Source organism: Neltuma alba, unplaced genomic scaffold (assembly GCF_004799145.2).
Source record: "Neltuma alba isolate B1F8T4 unplaced genomic scaffold, ASM479914v2 tig00012433_pilon, whole genome shotgun sequence".
Taxonomy (NCBI): domain Eukaryota; kingdom Viridiplantae; phylum Streptophyta; class Magnoliopsida; order Fabales; family Fabaceae; genus Neltuma; species Neltuma alba.
The window spans coordinates 87,371-103,807 of NW_021636917.1; the positions used below are offsets into that span (position 1 = coordinate 87,371).

The following is a 16,437-nucleotide window of genomic DNA, read 5'->3' on the forward strand; positions in this document are numbered from 1 at the left end:
GACCTTACCAGGGAAATTTTTAAATTTTTATCGCGCTAGAAAAATATACAACATTGAGATTGTTTTTGGCCAGCCTACTAAAACAAGCAACTGGAAGGTTTAAGAATAGAAAATGACAAAACAAATACCACCTTTTATCTTCAACATAAAAAGTTAGTTTCATATTCAATTTGAATTTAAATATAAAAAACCAATCCATCTCATTTATCATATTTATCTATTTTTTAAAAATAATCCTTATAATAATTACATATATTAAATATTTCATCAACTATTATTATAATTAATATGCATTATTAACAAGGATATTTAAAAAAACATGCTTATTATAAATAACCAACTTACTAAATTAGCCAACTACCTCTCTTTCCAAATCCAAAAAAGAGTACTTATTTTTTATCTATGAGAATTTTTTAAAACATAATTAGCTAATTAGGATTGTCATCCAACTATATCTTTTCCACACAATGCACACTTGAAATCTGAATCATCATTCTAATGACATAAGAAACATATAAGAAAAGAATTAGTGTATAAAAATTGGAACGTGTCATTATAAATTCTATAACATCTTCCCTAGTACTTGACAACTACGGAAGAGGAAGGAAGCGACAACTTGAAACGCCAATTACCAGGAAGGAAAACAAATATGCAGAGACGGAAAAGAGACTGGCAAGACACGTTTGACTTACATATGACTGAAAAAGCAATTCCATTCCCTCCTTGTACAATGAAACAAAAAAGTCTGGTTCCAGTAGTGCACAGGAGGGCGGAACAAACCTTGCAAAGCATGTTAATTAGGCTTTGCAATTTCTTTTCCTTTTCTTAACAGGACAAAAGAGAAAAATAGGGAATGTATTTAGTACAAGTAGTTGAGTCTCATATATTAATAACTTCCCAAAAGAGACAGTACATGTCTCTTCACAGATGGGTCCATGAGGCAATAATCATGGAAGGAGACGGTGTAAGATGTGCCGGTCTAAGCTTCAACAAAAAAATTCATGGCGCTTTTAGCCGTTGATGAACCCAACTTGGGATGGAAATGTACAGAGTAATCAAGTGTTAACATTCAAGAGATAATACTGGAGACCGTATGGAGTCTTCTGAGTTCTGACCACACGGATCTTCATTTCCTTTTCCCTGTGCCAATTGACAGAAGCTCAAAGCTCCTTATTGCATCGTCACGGCCACCTCTTGATGTTGTAGCACGAGTAAATGATGATGATTTGGACTCAAAACCAGGCTGAATCCTTTGAGTAGTCGATAGCCGGCCACTGCTTGACACTAATCTGCTAGCACGGCTATCACTAGGCTCACCAGAGGAGCTCGGTCGACTGCTTGATACGACGGGCCTTTTTGAGGCACTACCAGTGCGCGAAGAACTACGAGCCCTCTCAGAGTCAGGATGCTAAAAAAATAATAATAATAACAACAAAAATAAAACAAGTAAGAATTAAGCAGTCAATTTGCTATCTAAAGGGAAAATTTTTTTGACGGGGCTACACTCAAACAAAGTAATAAACATGCCGATTTACAAATAGGAGTGCACTAACCACTACTTTGGATGAGGGCACCGCATCTGACGACCTATGCCTAGAATGATCACTAAGGAGGCCAGAGCCACTTCTTCTAGCAAATGCTTCAACTGAACCTGGGAGTCGCTCCCGAGGGTCTTGTGCAACCATATTAGAAGCATAAAGATACGTGTTAGCAGCTGAAAGTCTTTCTTCTTGTATTCATCTAAACACTTTCTTAAGATGAAACTAATGCTAAAATGAAACAGAACTTTGTAGCTTGTAAGTTTAGATGATTCAAACAGATGCCAATACCACAAATTTTCAAACAAATCCTACACCAGATGATGAGAATAGAGCAGTAATAATAAGCATAATAGAACCAAAATATGGATCACCAAGACATTGAAACCATTTATCAGTAGCACTATGAAGGAAATAACTTTAGAGCAAAATCTATTTCAGATCTTGCTGTAGGAGCAAACCTAGAGGCCTTTCTACTCTCTCTGCAGATGGTCCTTGGTTTATAACTTGCTTCCCACTTTGCTGCAGAAAATAGATCAAAAATTATACTTTAAAAAGAATAATTTAGGATAGGGATGCAGTGCAATTATATTTCTTGCCTCTTCACAGATGAAGATAGAGACTACAATAAAGTACTAACCCGCGACCTGGAACTTGATCCAATTTGTGGATATTTTAGTATAGTCCAATCAAATACATAATCAAACTGATAACCTGTAATTCCAACACTTGCGATGTCATGGCCTGGCTTTGCAAGAACTTTCAACAAACGAACAATAAAGCTCAAATGTGAGTTAACCTTCTCTAATAAATAGGTCACGGAAGAGTCTCTTAAGGTATGCATAATCCGGTTTGTCATCAAACCGCAATGATCGGCAGTAGTGAAAGTAAGATGTAAACTCTGAAGGATATGACTTGCAAAGGACCTGCATCAAAATTCAGACAATGAATTCTTTGCAGCAGAGCAAGTGGAGTATGAAAGACAATGAACTTAAGTACTGAAATGCATACAGATGTATGCAACAATAATTATAATACTTCAGGAAACATATTTGAGGGGAGGGGGGCTGGTTGGTTGAGGGACGCATTTACAGGCTCAAGCAGAAAACCACTAATTGTCCAAACATAAATGTATACCAATTATCTTGATATTAGGCAAAAAAGCTGCTTGCGAGTAAAAGTAATAGGACCTCTATTGGAGTAAGCATCTTTTTTTCACTGATTTTGTCATATTTCTGCTTCTTAGTGCCAGCTTTCAAGCCTTGCCAAGGGAGACTGGGAGGAAAAAAGGTAATCTGTGATGAAAATACTTGGAGAATGATTATAACAAAAGCAGAAGTCGTTCAACCAACCTTCCTCTCAAGAAGTACATGAGCACATATCCAAGTGATTCTAAATCATCTCTTCTGCTTTGTTCTGCAAGGATAATCAGAATAAGATAACAGTTTTTATTAAGAAAATCCCTTTTCAATTAGGAAACATCAAGTTCGAAAATCATAGTGATTAAATGCTGTAACAGATTGCCTCAGTTGCTCACCAACTCCAAGGTGAGTGTTAACACTTGCATACCGAGCAGTTCCGGTTAGATTCTTGTTTTCCCTGTAAGAATAGTATGGCCATCCATGGAATGAATATAGGAATGTGTAGGACAATAATGATTATGTAAAAATGCGTGAAAACAAATCTATGAACTTGTACCATTGAAAATCAAACAAAAAAAAAAAATACAACCCCCCCCCAAAATTATTACAAGGCTACTGGCATAAAAATCAATTAAGGACTTATCGAAGAAATGAGATATCAAGTACTACTTATTTCCAACTTACACAAAACAAATCAATCTCAATCTTGGATATGGTACCTGTATGGTATGTGCTTATGCGTTTGGAGATCCCGATACTTTTTTGCAAGGCCATAATCAATTACGTACACCTGTAATGCATCAGGAACAGTCAAAAGTGATGACACAGGCAACATAATAACGATGGGCACATTTAACTTATTGCCTTTTCGTTGAACAGTGCCAAGCAAATAAAACAAAAACTTCTCATCATGCATGTGGGAGAAAATGTGAAAATGAGATACTGATGATAGACTTTTATTATCCCCCCCCCCCAAAAAAAAAAAAATGATGAGCACAGGGCTTTCCAGACCATCAACATCTGACGAAAACTCTAAGCAAGTTCACAGTATTGGTTCTAAACTTTACAGATATCAACTCCATAGAAAAATCTAAAAAATTTTGTGCATTATCGATTTTATTAACAAAGAATGATTTCAGTGAATGGCACGTAATCAGCTCAAACTTCAATATAGACCACTTTGTTTTGATAAGCGAACCCATACATACACAACTAAAAACTAAGCTACTAATAAAAGAATAAATTCTTGTCATGACCCAACTCTGAAAATGATTTCTTAAAAAATAGAAACGCATGGAATTCAATAAAATAAATAAGGTTAATTAGATTATCTTGATACAAAGGAACCATTACACAAGTGTTTCTTAGAATAAGAGAAAAATTAAGGGAGACCAAAAGTTTCCTCCCAATAATTTTTTTTTTTTTGGGGGGAGTCCCAGAAAAAACCATGAACCATTTCTTTTTATAGTAGTTTATAACCACCCCTATGCCTAGCTAACAATACAGCTCATTAGAAACTCAACTTTCAGATCTCCCTTCTTTCTGCAGGAAAGACTAATATTTTCAGCAAATCCTTAAATCACAAATGAAACTTGATGGGCGATAAAACCAAAAGTGATGAAACTAGTCTGAACAACCAAGAAGATAAAACGATTCAAAAAAAAAATTGTGGGATAGCACAAAATACCTGGTTTGCTTTGCGGCCTAAACCCATTAAAAAGTTATCAGGTTTTATATCGCGGTGAAGAAAACCTCGGGAATGCATGTATTCAACTCTGTTTATCTAGGGAACAAGAATGAAGAGAAATAGAGCATAAATACAGCATTCCATAATGAATACAATCTTCTTGAAAGCAAAAACATACTTACCAGTTGATCTGCTAGCATCAGAACTGTTTTTAGAGAGAATTTTCGATTGCAATAGTTAAACAAGTCTTCTAAACTTGGTCCAAGAAGGTCAATAACCATGACATTGTAATCTCCCTCAACTCCAAACCATTTTAAATGGGGTATACCAGCTTCAGTTCAAATTGAACACCTTAGTCAGATAAGCGCATAACCTACTAATGATGTTTCATAAGACTAAACAAAAAGGACTAACCACAGGAGAAGGAATTGAGAAGGCAGAATAAAGAACAGAAAGTAAAGGGCAACGAACTTACTTCCTCCTTGGAGAAGCATATATAGTTTTGACTCATAATGAAGTTGGGGATGCTTGGTCTTCACAGGTTCCTGAAAAAAACAAGGAAGAGAAAGAAACAAGGGGGCAGCAATAGCACAAGTTAAAACTTGGAACTTGGTAGGGAACACACTATCAAAATAGCTATAATCAGAAGCCTGAACGCAGAACCTACAAGCTATAGTGCTATACCAAGTTTAACGCTCCCCAAAACAGTCTAATACCCAAACAACTACCAATGTACAAATCCGGGACTTGTATTGAGGATTTATGAGAAAGCCGAATTAGTGACAATGTCAAAACATTTGTACATAAGCTTATACTAATAGCTATCAGGCCCAAAATATCTCCGTTTCTTCTAAAAGTAACTGGTACCACTATATCGGCAAATATTTCTCTAACTGGAGTTCTATCAATATTAGCTGCTAACTTAGCCAAAGTGTCTAACGTTATACTTCGAAAATAATACCACCGACTACAACTTCCAAAGATGCCCAAGAACTATTGAAAAAAACACGATAAAAAAACAACAAGTTCGAAAATATTAAACAGAATGCCTCAAGACTGCACTCACCAGCTTGACACCTACTTCCTCTCCATTCTGCACATTGACGCCTAAGAAAAAGACCAAAAAGCCACGTGAGATAAAGTCCCAGAAAATTTTAGGCAAAAAAGTATTCCAGAAAAGCTACGATAACATGTTAAGGCGCATACCCAGATAAAGCTCGCCAAACGACCCACTCCCAATCTTCCGCCCGAGCTTGAATTTTCCGCCAATAACGTGATCCATGACCATTAATCCAACCAAACATACACCCAAGACACAATCTCCTGTGACTTAGTAGATTGCAACCAAGTCTCCGATACGCATTAATCGTTAAAAAAGTCGATTAATCCGAATATCTCATCGGCGATCTACCTTCATTTCTAGCTCAGTTTCAGATCCATCAAGCTCCAAAGTTAACAGAACGATCCGATGTGGTAATAAGTCACACAAAAATCATGCTTTTGATTCCCAATATATCAAAAAGAACAAAATGAGAAACTTCTGATCATCTAAATAAGATCAAGAACGATAATCTACAAAACAACCGTAACTCAAGGAACCGAAAGGTCACACAGAGAAGCCCCTTTTCCTCCTCTTTAGAGTGGAGAACGCGAAAAGGCCAAAAAAAAAAATAATACAAAATTGAGAAGAGTGCGAGAAAATTAGGTGCGACTCGGGTGGAAAATCATAGGGCTGGAGAGTAAATCCCATGTCGGGGGAAAGAATCTAAGACGAGAGAGGCGGAAAGGAATCCAGTGCTTCAGATCTTCACGCCCAGAGATGGGTCTAGATTCGACCTGATCTTCGGATCTGTGTCGATGAACAGAGCTTTTTCAGGGAATTTTTGTAACGAATGTTAGAACGAAAGTAAGGAGATAAAAATCAAAGAAAGGAGGTGTGAGGAGGGAGGAGAGAAGAGGAGATGAAAGAAAGAAAATGTGGCTCAGACAGTGGATGACTGCAGAAGAAAGAGCGACGACGATATTATAATGATTATTTGCGTTACGATTATTTTAACTCTTCTTAGGCTACCATGATGATAGGTTAATTACTCAAATATAATTATTTAATATAAAAATATGAAATTTATAACAGATCAGACAGGTTTTTCCGTCAATTTAGATTCATTAAAAATGTGTTTAGATTAATTAAAAACTGGAAATTTCCACCAGCTTGACACATACCACCGAATCGAATCAAAATACCGATTAAACTGGGAAGCTAATCAATCAATCATCCGATATGGGGTCGGCCGTCAGTGAAACTTTGTCGGGCCCCGAATTTCATTGGCTGTATTCGTTAAATCATTCTTTTTTCCCTTCGAAGGTAAATTAATCCAATCGTTAACCTTTTGTGCCAAATACGAAGCACTCGGTTTTACTTCGGTCATAATTCATGTGGTATTTTGTTGCTGAAAATGCCCGGTATCTTTGCTATATTTTATTATTATTTTTTAATTATAAAAGCAGAACCTGTAGTTATTCATGATAACAGAACATAAGTTCATTGGCTTAGCATATTTTATTCAATATTATCATAATATGGATATACTTATAAAAACATAAAAATTTTAACAAAATCACAGTATGCTCATGTTCATAGCAATCTCTTATGTAAAAGTTACTTAACTAATTTAGATAGATTAAATAAATTACTTAATAGTTGATAGTGTATTTAGTTCCTAAAATTTGATTTTATTTTGATTTTTGTTCTTAAAATTAGATTTTATTTTTGTCTATCTAAAGTTTTTAGGTTCCCCAAAACAATGTTTTGGGTTCTCGAAACTTTTTATTTAAATTATTGGTTTCAAATTTTGATAGGCTAAAAATTAAAATGATGTTAAATTTTAGGAGACAAATATGATATTAACCCATTACTCAATTATAGATTTGACAAACAATAAGTTGAATTCTTATATTTAAAATAATTTTTTTGTTTATTTAGTGGATATATTTAAGACGGGAGTTGGCATTACAATTACAGTGGGACATTACTGCCAAATAAAATCCCAAGACGAGCACAGATCATTAATCGTCGGACCATCTTGTCTGCAAGTAGCCTTATTTTTCAATATAGAAAACAAAATATCTTTATGAGTAATTGAACTTTATGAATATATATGTAATATTAAAAATTTGTTTCCTCATTTTTAAATATTTTAAAAAAATAATTGAAGAATTATTGTTGGAACCGTGATGTAAGTCTAAGCTACGTTTTTGCGTAAAATAATAAGGAGATTAGATTAGATTAGATTGTCTTTTAGTATACCTTTAGGCATTATGCCTAGCCTCACTTGCACTACGCGCATCTTTCGTTATTGATTTGTTAAGCTTAGCTAATACTGATTCATGAGCTGCTAATTGACTTCTTCATTAAGCTAATCAAGTAGTTTCTTTTTTTTATTTTTTAATTTTGAGTTGGGTTTTAAAGTTCTTAATCAATAGAAATTCTAGCTTTTATAAATGTGTGCCTGGAAACCAATACCAAACCTGGTGGGGCGTACATGGCCTGGCACAAAGTATACGGCACTCCAGCTCCAATTGCTATATTGAATCTTGAGGTCAAGAAAAATAAATAAATTGATACGGAGTCTATACAGATATTAAGTTTACCTTTTGACTTGCCCTTTGATTTCATTATCATAGAAAGAAACTAGTCTCCCTCTTGCCCCCCTTGATGTTATATGAATTTAATCATGATAAATCAAACATTAAAATGCAATTTGATGATTCTTCAGAGTACCCTTTTGCCAAAAATATCAACGTCAATAATGAATAAAAAATTCGTAATTTTTGGTTCAGTTGCAGCGTATCATGTAAATAATTGCTAAGAGCATAGAAAATGACAAGATGGTCCTGTTTCGGTGGTGCAGGTTGCACGGATCGAGAATGAAATATAGCCATCGCAAGCTTATGTAGAAACAGATAATTGGTTGGTATATCACCTCACCTAAACATTTTAGTGGGGATCTGTTAGACAGTTGTCTAGCATTGGTGATCTGTTCAAGACCCAAAAAAAAAAAAAAACAGAGAGAGAGAGAAGCACTGGTGATCTGTTTATTAATCATCATGCATTGCTGCATCTGCGACCCTTTTTTTTTTTTTTTTAATCTTCCTATTTCTTAATTATTTTGCTCGTTTCTTCAAAAAAAAAAAAAAAATAGGGCCCCACAATCGCTTCAAGTCTTGAAAGTAGAAAGAAACATGGATAAGTTTTTAGAATCTCACGAATGATGTGATTTGAAAAAGCGCCGTATTTTCTTCCATTGTTCCAGAATGCTTGACTCTACCGACTTGAAGGGCCATCTTTGACATCTGTCACCAGGAATCCCGGAAGAAAATATTGGAAGAATCAGAGAAAGCTACGTTGGTAAGTTGATCAGGATATGAAACACAGCCTACTGCTACGAAGGTGAAGGGCTTTAACTATCCTAAGGACATTAAAGTAGCAGTGGTCAACAAGGAGCAGATTATGGCAAACACCATTTGTATGCAGCCACCGTGCAAGACAAACTGACAGACACTTTCAGCAGATTTCTTTGTCAAGGAACTGGAAAAATATCATTTTGGTATTGGGCATTCAATGGTTACGTAGACTTGGCAGATTTATGACAGATTTAAATGATGAGGATAGATTTGAAACTGAATGACAAAGAAGCAACATGAGATACAAGGAAATATGCTGAAGCAAGATCAACTAATGGATGATTCTATATAGAGTAAACCATTACTTAAAAGTCCAGTTTATCCGCCGCAAATTTCAGAACAGAAACGTGATAAGAAGACAGCATTGAGGTTGCAGAAGCAGCGGCTAAAAGAAAGTAAAAATGTCGAGTTGGAGCAATTATAAGTTTATTACGAAGCTTCATGGACGTTTTTATGAACCAAGAGACTTACCCTTCAAACTCGATCAATCACAGGGAGGAGCACCCTATCAGTTTACAAGCTTACAGCTATGGTCCCTTGCAAGAAAGAATGCAAGGAGAACTCATTTGCATCAGAAAAAATTTTATTAGTTAGCGCACGTGGTTTTGTCCGAGGAGTAGGCTGATCCACACAAAAGCAATGTCATTTGCCTCTCAAGTATCTGCTGGATTATAATGTAGATTTTCCCAAACGATATAAATTATTACATAAATTCTCGATAAATTGCAGGGTCTAAAGCACACAATGGAGAATAAAAAGGGCAAAGAAAATAGTGGTTGATGCTTCCTAGACGTGATTATTTTTTGATTTGCCATGGTCAGGATAAAATGCATTTTAATGCAGAATCATGATTGCATAGATGCCAGCACAGGTTTTTTAAGGATCAATCCTATGATAACTCATAAGAGAACATCCAGAATAGTTAAAAACATTATTCCATGATCTAATTTTCCAAGATATATAGCAAATACTCGGCAAGCATTAAAGGACGATGCAGCAATCTCTAATGAGTATCATATTAATATACAAACATAACAATCCATAATTGTTCTCAATTTGAACAACATAGTACTATAACAAACACTTAAAAGCCTACCACTTCTGATGACCAAAAGGGAAGTTGTATTATTGATCCAGATGGTAATCCTTAATCTTCTTCTCTTTCAGGAGGCAGACCACAGGGCAGGAGCATTTTCTGCACAGACAACAGAGCTTGTCAATAAATAAAACCATAAAAGCAACTAGATGAATGCACAGGCCCATTAGCAGCCCGCACAACTTATAATGCAGCTTAACCATTAAGTATAGGTATGAGGAAAGAACCTGCCTTAATCTAATATCTCACATTATATGGTAACAATAAAACATCAAAAATCATTATAAGTAACGAATGAGATTAAGGGTCCATTCAAACAACAAATCACAGTGTATCGAGTCCAGTGTTTGTGAGAAATGCAAAACAAACATGAGATGACGTCACAGATTTATAAACTTCCGCACTTTACGGCAATAGGATGCTGCAGCTATCACTAATAGAAATTTCAAAACAGATTATAGTTCATTCTTGCGACAATGGGAAAGTGTATAGTTTTACTCAATTCAATAAAAACCCATAACACAGATAAAAGGTCAACATGTATGTATGCATGCGAACCTGTGGAAGACAGGGAAATTTCTGTAAAATCGTAAAGATCCTGGATATTCTCATACGTCTTACCAGGTCATCTTTTGGCTTGAATACCGGAGTAAAATGGCTCCAAAAAACAATAAAACAGTAGTTTGTGTTTCATATTTCATAAGAGAAAACACTGAAAATCTGGCCATTCAAATCATTATCTCTGCCACCACAAACATCTAAAAGGTAAAGAATGAACATAATCATGTCCCATTCATTTCTCTTTTACATCACCATTTTATAATTTCAATTTCATGCACCGTTCTCTGTATAACCCAAATGAAACGAAAAGGTTAAAGAACAAAACAATAGTTTATGTTTCATATTTCAAAAGAGAAAACACTGAAAATCTGGCCATTCAAATCATTATCTCTCCCACCACAAACATCTAAAGGTAAAGAAAGAATCTAATCATGTACCATTCATTTCTCTTTTACATCACCATTTTATCATTTCAATTTCATGCACCGTTCTATCTGTATAACTCAAACGAAAAGAAAAGGTAAAAGAACACAAATACTAGTTGCCTCTTTCATTATTCACTGTTCTACAACTACAAGTACATGTTACCTCCAAACAAAGATAATAACAAAGAAAAAAGATAAACAAACTATATTCTACATAACCAAGAACTACATTGAATAGTGGCCACACAAACGTAGACTAAGAAAAATTGAATTCCACACCATTTTCGAATTTCAGATTGAAAACCCATTTTCTTAGGCTATATTTTAGAAATGATGGAAACCAAATAAATGAGAACAACTTATGAATCTAAATTAACAGAATATAAATTGGAACAAAAAATGATGACCTTGATAAGCCAAATGCAGCAAGACAAAACAAGTGTACTTTGAGCAGTTATCATGCAAGGGAAGTTTAAACTTATGAAGCTCTTGGAAGAAAGGAAGATAGAGAACCTGCATGAAGCTGTAGCGTTCTCTTCCAATTGATTCATTTTCAGCTACAGCAAAGTATGCCAGTATGGGATAGTGGCCAACATATGAAGCATAGCTATCACGTTGAATGTTCACTGCCCACTCACTGTATGCAAACAAAAAACAGGAAACAGATACAATAAATCACATTGAATGTTATGAAAAAGAGTTAAGAAAAGAATCTAAGAAATTAAAACAATTACAATCTATTTAAATCTGCATGCCCAGTTCCAACATATTTAGCTTGGAGGTGCTCAAGTTGGGAATTGATGTTAAACCTATCACTGGCCTGCGTGATAAAAGAAAAGACACTTCAGATTTTTTAATCATTAAGGAATTAGCGAATAAGATCTATAACTATTATCTTTGCGGATCACTATGATTGCTGCCAGAATTTCTTTTTTGGTTGGGGGGTAAGGGTGGTTACACATTTAAAAAAGTTGGTGCAATTTTCCAGGGAAGGATAAGAGAATCTTTTTTTTTTTTTTTGGGTAATGAGTAGATTTTAGGGTTCTGAACAAAATTAAACATCTGAAAATATGAAACAACGATCAGGAACTATGTGAAGGATTTTACCTGCATATTGCCTGCTTTTCAGGACACACAAACAGCAGTTGACAAGAAGAGTAGCGTCGGAGAACTTCAAGATGGCAAACCAAGAAGCTGTTATTGACATCTCGTCAAAGTTCCATTGGAACCAAAATCAGAACACGGTTTATAACATAAGTGGTAAGCAGCCTTTCTGTGTCCTTGTCGGATAATGTTTGCTTCCTTCTTTTCTATATTTTAGTCCTTATTTAGCCTTACGATTTTTTTTGGTAATCAAACAGACGACCCAACCACTGAGCTCGAATCATTGAAATTCCTTTTGTAAGAACTCACAACACAACGTTGAAAGCCACTTTTCACTAGGTACCACAATGAGATAGAAGCAATTTAACATCTGAGCAGATCATATAAAAATCCCTTTTTTAATGTAATTGCATGCATCTATCCAACAACTAACATAAACAAGCCCTCAAATCCGCAACAAGACAAATAACTCGTGTTATTGCGGTTCGCATAATTCACTGGTTCAGATACTTGTGATCTACTTTCGTCTTTTTGGCCAAACCGACCATTCTTTTTTACACATCCGCGAACTTAAACTAAGCACGCATTAGAGCATTCTGTCAGAGCAAAATATCAAAATCCGTAACAGATTCCCAGCTCAAAACCCCATCGCTCAGACTTTAGTGATTCCCATAAGAAGGAAACAAATTTTACCTAGAATGTAGACAAAACGAAGCTTGATGGAGCTTCACCGGTATTCGAATATCCCAATCTGCCACAGCCGCAGCTCCTGATGAACAGAATGAGTGATGTGCTTCGTAACCGTACCGGGGTTCAGTGACGCTTTCGGAGGGGCCGCAATTACATACGTCAGCACCCAGGCATTTCCGCTATTGACCCCCCCCAGGGGCGCGGAAGTAGAACTTCACCTTTTTTTTTCCTCCCTCCTTTTAATTCTAATCCGTTGAGGCGTTGACAACACTTAGTATCTCGTGTACTTAATATAACATTTTATTTAAATTTTTATTTTGATCCTAATTATAAAATCTTAATCTATTTTGTCTCTCATATTTATCTATTTTTATTAAGGTAATCCTTCTAATAATATTAATTCCATCCAATATATTAGATTAGCAAAGATATTTAAGAAAAGACAATATCTATTTATTACAAATAAATAATTTAACTTAACGTATCAAAAAAAAAACTTAACTTATTTCTTTAATCTCCTCAAACTAGTCAACTAATTCTTAAAATTAGAACCGGAAGTAGTATTTATACATATTAATTTTAGTAAAGGATAAAATCAAAAAAATATATATTTTTCCAAATTTAAGAATATCAATCGCTACACTTAACAATTATGAAGTTTGCTTTGTAATTAAGAGGATGTTTAAGTGAAAATCATATCATAATTTTAAAAATAAATTTACAACATACGTGTAAAAAAAATTTATTTTAACTTGCATAAAAATGCTTTTAAAAAAACACCTCAAAAAAAAACCAAACATGCCCTGAGATTAATAGGAGTAACCAATAAGCATACAGACTAGTAGGAATAATTAATAAGCATCTATTGGGACAGAAGCATTAGTTTTTTGAACTTCAAAATATTTCATGTCTTAAAGGATGAGTCCACTTTAAAATAATGATTTAATAATGTTTGTATTTTACATTATAAACTATAAAATCTCGCTTGAAGTAAACTAGGATGATCTAACTCACATTTTGGTTTCTTTAAATATTGGTGCTTTGGGACACTAGAGTATGAACTTGGTCAATTAAATTCAAAATTACGAATATAATTTAAGCTGCTTTTTTTTAAAAAAATTCTAACTTCACGAATATCACGCCATTGATGAGACTGAGATAACTGGCTTTCTTCAACTGTTTCTATTTTTTCCTGAAAGTTACTGGTAGAAACTATAAGCAGTAAATATTCAAATGGCATTTTGTTTTTCAATAATTTTATCATTCCTGTGAAATCAAAACATTTGGAAAAGGTACAATCAGCTAGATAAATCATCTCCAGAAATACTCATACAAGCAGCATTTTCTCAATAACCTTGGGAAACAATGCTTCCTACAATAGAAATTTGCTTCAATTTGTACCTGCCAGTCAATGAAGCGCATGATATACTCCCGCGTCATAGGGACAAAATGCAGGCTTGACCTCAAAAACCCATACCTCGTAGAAAATCATGATAACTTTGAAGGACGTTGCAACACCTTCTATACAACTATACTATAGGAATCTATTACATTAATCAAGAATTGAAAGCACAAAAGATGAAAATGGGAATGGGAGACTTTGAAGGCAGGTTTTGAACATTCATTGATGTAGGTTGAGTCAGATATCAACGAGAATGCTGAACTATTTCTACATGATAAACAAAGGCAAGCACTCGTGTGTCTGTGTGAATTGCCCATCCTTCTCAAAACCTTAGAAGTTACATAATTACAAAAAAAAAAAAAAAAAGACACTTGAACATTAATCACCAATATTGAAGCTTGATAAAAAAGATGAAAAACGAAAATATAAACTAAAACTTGATGAATATATATACTTTCCAAGACCTTTTGCACAGACAGACAAATACCCAGTCATCCCAAAACCCTGTTCTCTAAATCGACTAGCTTTGGGGCCTTCACTCCCAAAACTATCCACGCCAAATTAACAAAAGAATGCAGGAAAACGATTTAAAACAATCAGTAACCGTCCAGCACCTGGTAGTATCTTCATTGCCATCTAAGAAATGTCATGCAAAGTGTTAGTTAAGATCATTGTGATTCACTTTTCTCCGGAACTTCAGGTTGAGTAGGTAGGAGGTTTAAGAAGCTCCCTTGGACTGGTTGCTTGGCATCCATTGTTGACTCATCATCTGTATCATACAGCAAATATTTAGTGGAGAACAGAGCAACTTCAACAGTATGCTAGTTAAACAGACATTTGAGCATGCTAAGTAACCCACGTTTCAACATTATGTGCTAAATATGATTGACATCGCGTAAGGTAATGTATACATCTTCTGGGTGGAAATGCCATGGCACCCACAACAGACAAGCAGAAGGAAGATTGAAATTGGCTTCTAGCGAGAAGCAAATATTTGGTTTGCAGTAAAGTCATCAATAGGAACAAATCACTAAATTATTGTATTAGGATGATCAGCAGGAACAAAATATCCGCACTTTCAAATGATTTTAATGAACCAGAAGCTGCATGACGATTCTGGCTACTAGCCAAATCTCCCAACCACTAAAGGCAAATATAAATCCTAAAAAGGTTCAACGGGACTGGAAACATATATTTCAAATATCTCTAGCTCAGACTGGTTCTCAATCTTCGATTCAAGATCTTATGAGTAAAGCTTTTGGAAAATCGTATGCTTCTAAACACAAACCCAATATTTGAACTCATTTTCCCCAAACTTCAGATCATATTATTCTTCAAACGTGATTCATGAAAGTATATATATGAAATTTTCCCATCTTATTGAGAAAGGATGTTGAGAGCAAGAAAGGAAAAAGGGGGAGAAGTTTCTTAGAGTTCAAATTTCAAATAATCAGGCATTATTTTTTTTTTTTTTTTGGTTCCCTTTTCCAATCAATATCCATTTCCCCCAAATATGGTGTAAAATATTTTAATATTGTTTAAACCAAAATAATAGTAACAGAAACTACGCTGAACATCTGAATCCCAAAATAATAGTAACAGAGAACTACTCTCAAATGATTAAATTTCAAGGAGATCATGAAAACTTTCCAAAGACAAAAGGGCAAAACCCTCCAACAAGAGCGTTCCATTCCATTTTAATTGGCATGTTCTCTATCATAATTATCATATCATATTTCTTGTGAAAAAGCATATACAATAATTAACCTTGGGCAATTTCTTTGTGAAAATGTATGTATAGCTGAAAACGAACCACACTAAGAAAAACTGTCAGGTGATTCTTACCAAACAAGTCTTAATAGACGGTCTTTTAGGTTTTGTGCTCTTCTTCTTCAATTCAGCTGATAAAGTAGCACACAGTATATTACTTACAGAGATTAGCAAAAATAAACAATGAATCATTACCCTATAAAAAAACTGAAAAGTAAATAATAAACTCAATGCTCAGTACAAATACAAACCTAACATGTTCATCCAATAGCAACATATACAGTAATCTGATATTAAATTACCCCAGCATCCAATTTGGTTGTTAATATTAGTAATCTGGCGCAAGCACAATAATAGTTTCTTTCATAGGCAATAAATGCAATAGGAAACACGTGAGTTATAGATACGAGTTATCCAATGTTCACCCAATAGCAACATATAAAGTTATCCGAAATTACTTAACATCCAATTTGGTTGTAATATTAGTATCTGGACGTAAGCACCTATAATAGCTGTCTTCCATAGGCAATAAATGCAATAGAAAGACAGCGTAAGTTA

General features: G+C 34.7%; 2 protein-coding genes and 1 long non-coding RNA gene across 6 annotated transcripts; all 3 read right to left on the bottom strand.

Moving 5' to 3' along the window:
• Positions 1-532: 532 nt before the first annotated feature.
• LOC114727062 (casein kinase 1-like protein 10) lies at positions 533-6,312 on the bottom strand. Its single transcript, XM_028913789.1, has 14 exons — positions 5,574-6,312; positions 5,434-5,474; positions 4,843-4,912; positions 4,550-4,698; positions 4,368-4,463; positions 3,400-3,470; positions 3,076-3,137; positions 2,891-2,954; positions 2,729-2,813; positions 2,338-2,464; positions 2,179-2,252; positions 2,000-2,060; positions 1,554-1,672; positions 533-1,408 (listed from the first exon to the last, which is right to left on the bottom strand). Exons 1-14 carry the CDS (start codon positions 5,653-5,655, stop codon positions 1,127-1,129), a joined length of 1,383 nt encoding a protein of 460 aa, XP_028769622.1. The 5' UTR covers positions 5,656-6,312; the 3' UTR covers positions 533-1,126.
• Positions 6,313-9,703: 3,391 nt separating this feature from the next.
• LOC114727057 (uncharacterized protein At4g14342-like) lies at positions 9,704-12,868 on the bottom strand. Of its 4 annotated transcripts, none has more exons than XM_028913784.1 (5): positions 12,749-12,868; positions 12,021-12,084; positions 11,648-11,733; positions 11,427-11,550; positions 9,704-10,026 (listed from the first exon to the last, which is right to left on the bottom strand). In XM_028913784.1, the coding sequence occupies exons 2-5, from the start codon at positions 12,024-12,026 to the stop codon at positions 9,979-9,981; spliced, it is 264 nt and encodes an 87-aa protein (XP_028769617.1). In that variant the 5' UTR covers positions 12,027-12,084; positions 12,749-12,868; the 3' UTR covers positions 9,704-9,978. The 4 variants fall into 4 exon arrangements, with proteins under 4 accessions (XP_028769617.1, XP_028769616.1, XP_028769614.1 ...); XM_028913783.1 differs by having other exon boundaries at positions 12,021-12,107; XM_028913781.1 differs by having other exon boundaries at positions 12,711-12,868.
• Positions 12,869-14,298: 1,430 nt separating this feature from the next.
• On the bottom strand, positions 14,299-16,393 carry LOC114727058 (uncharacterized). Its single transcript, XR_003738553.1, has 2 exons — positions 15,955-16,393; positions 14,299-14,878 (listed from the first exon to the last, which is right to left on the bottom strand). It is a non-coding gene; the product is annotated as an uncharacterized LOC114727058 (long non-coding RNA).
• Positions 16,394-16,437: the final 44 nt, after the last annotated feature.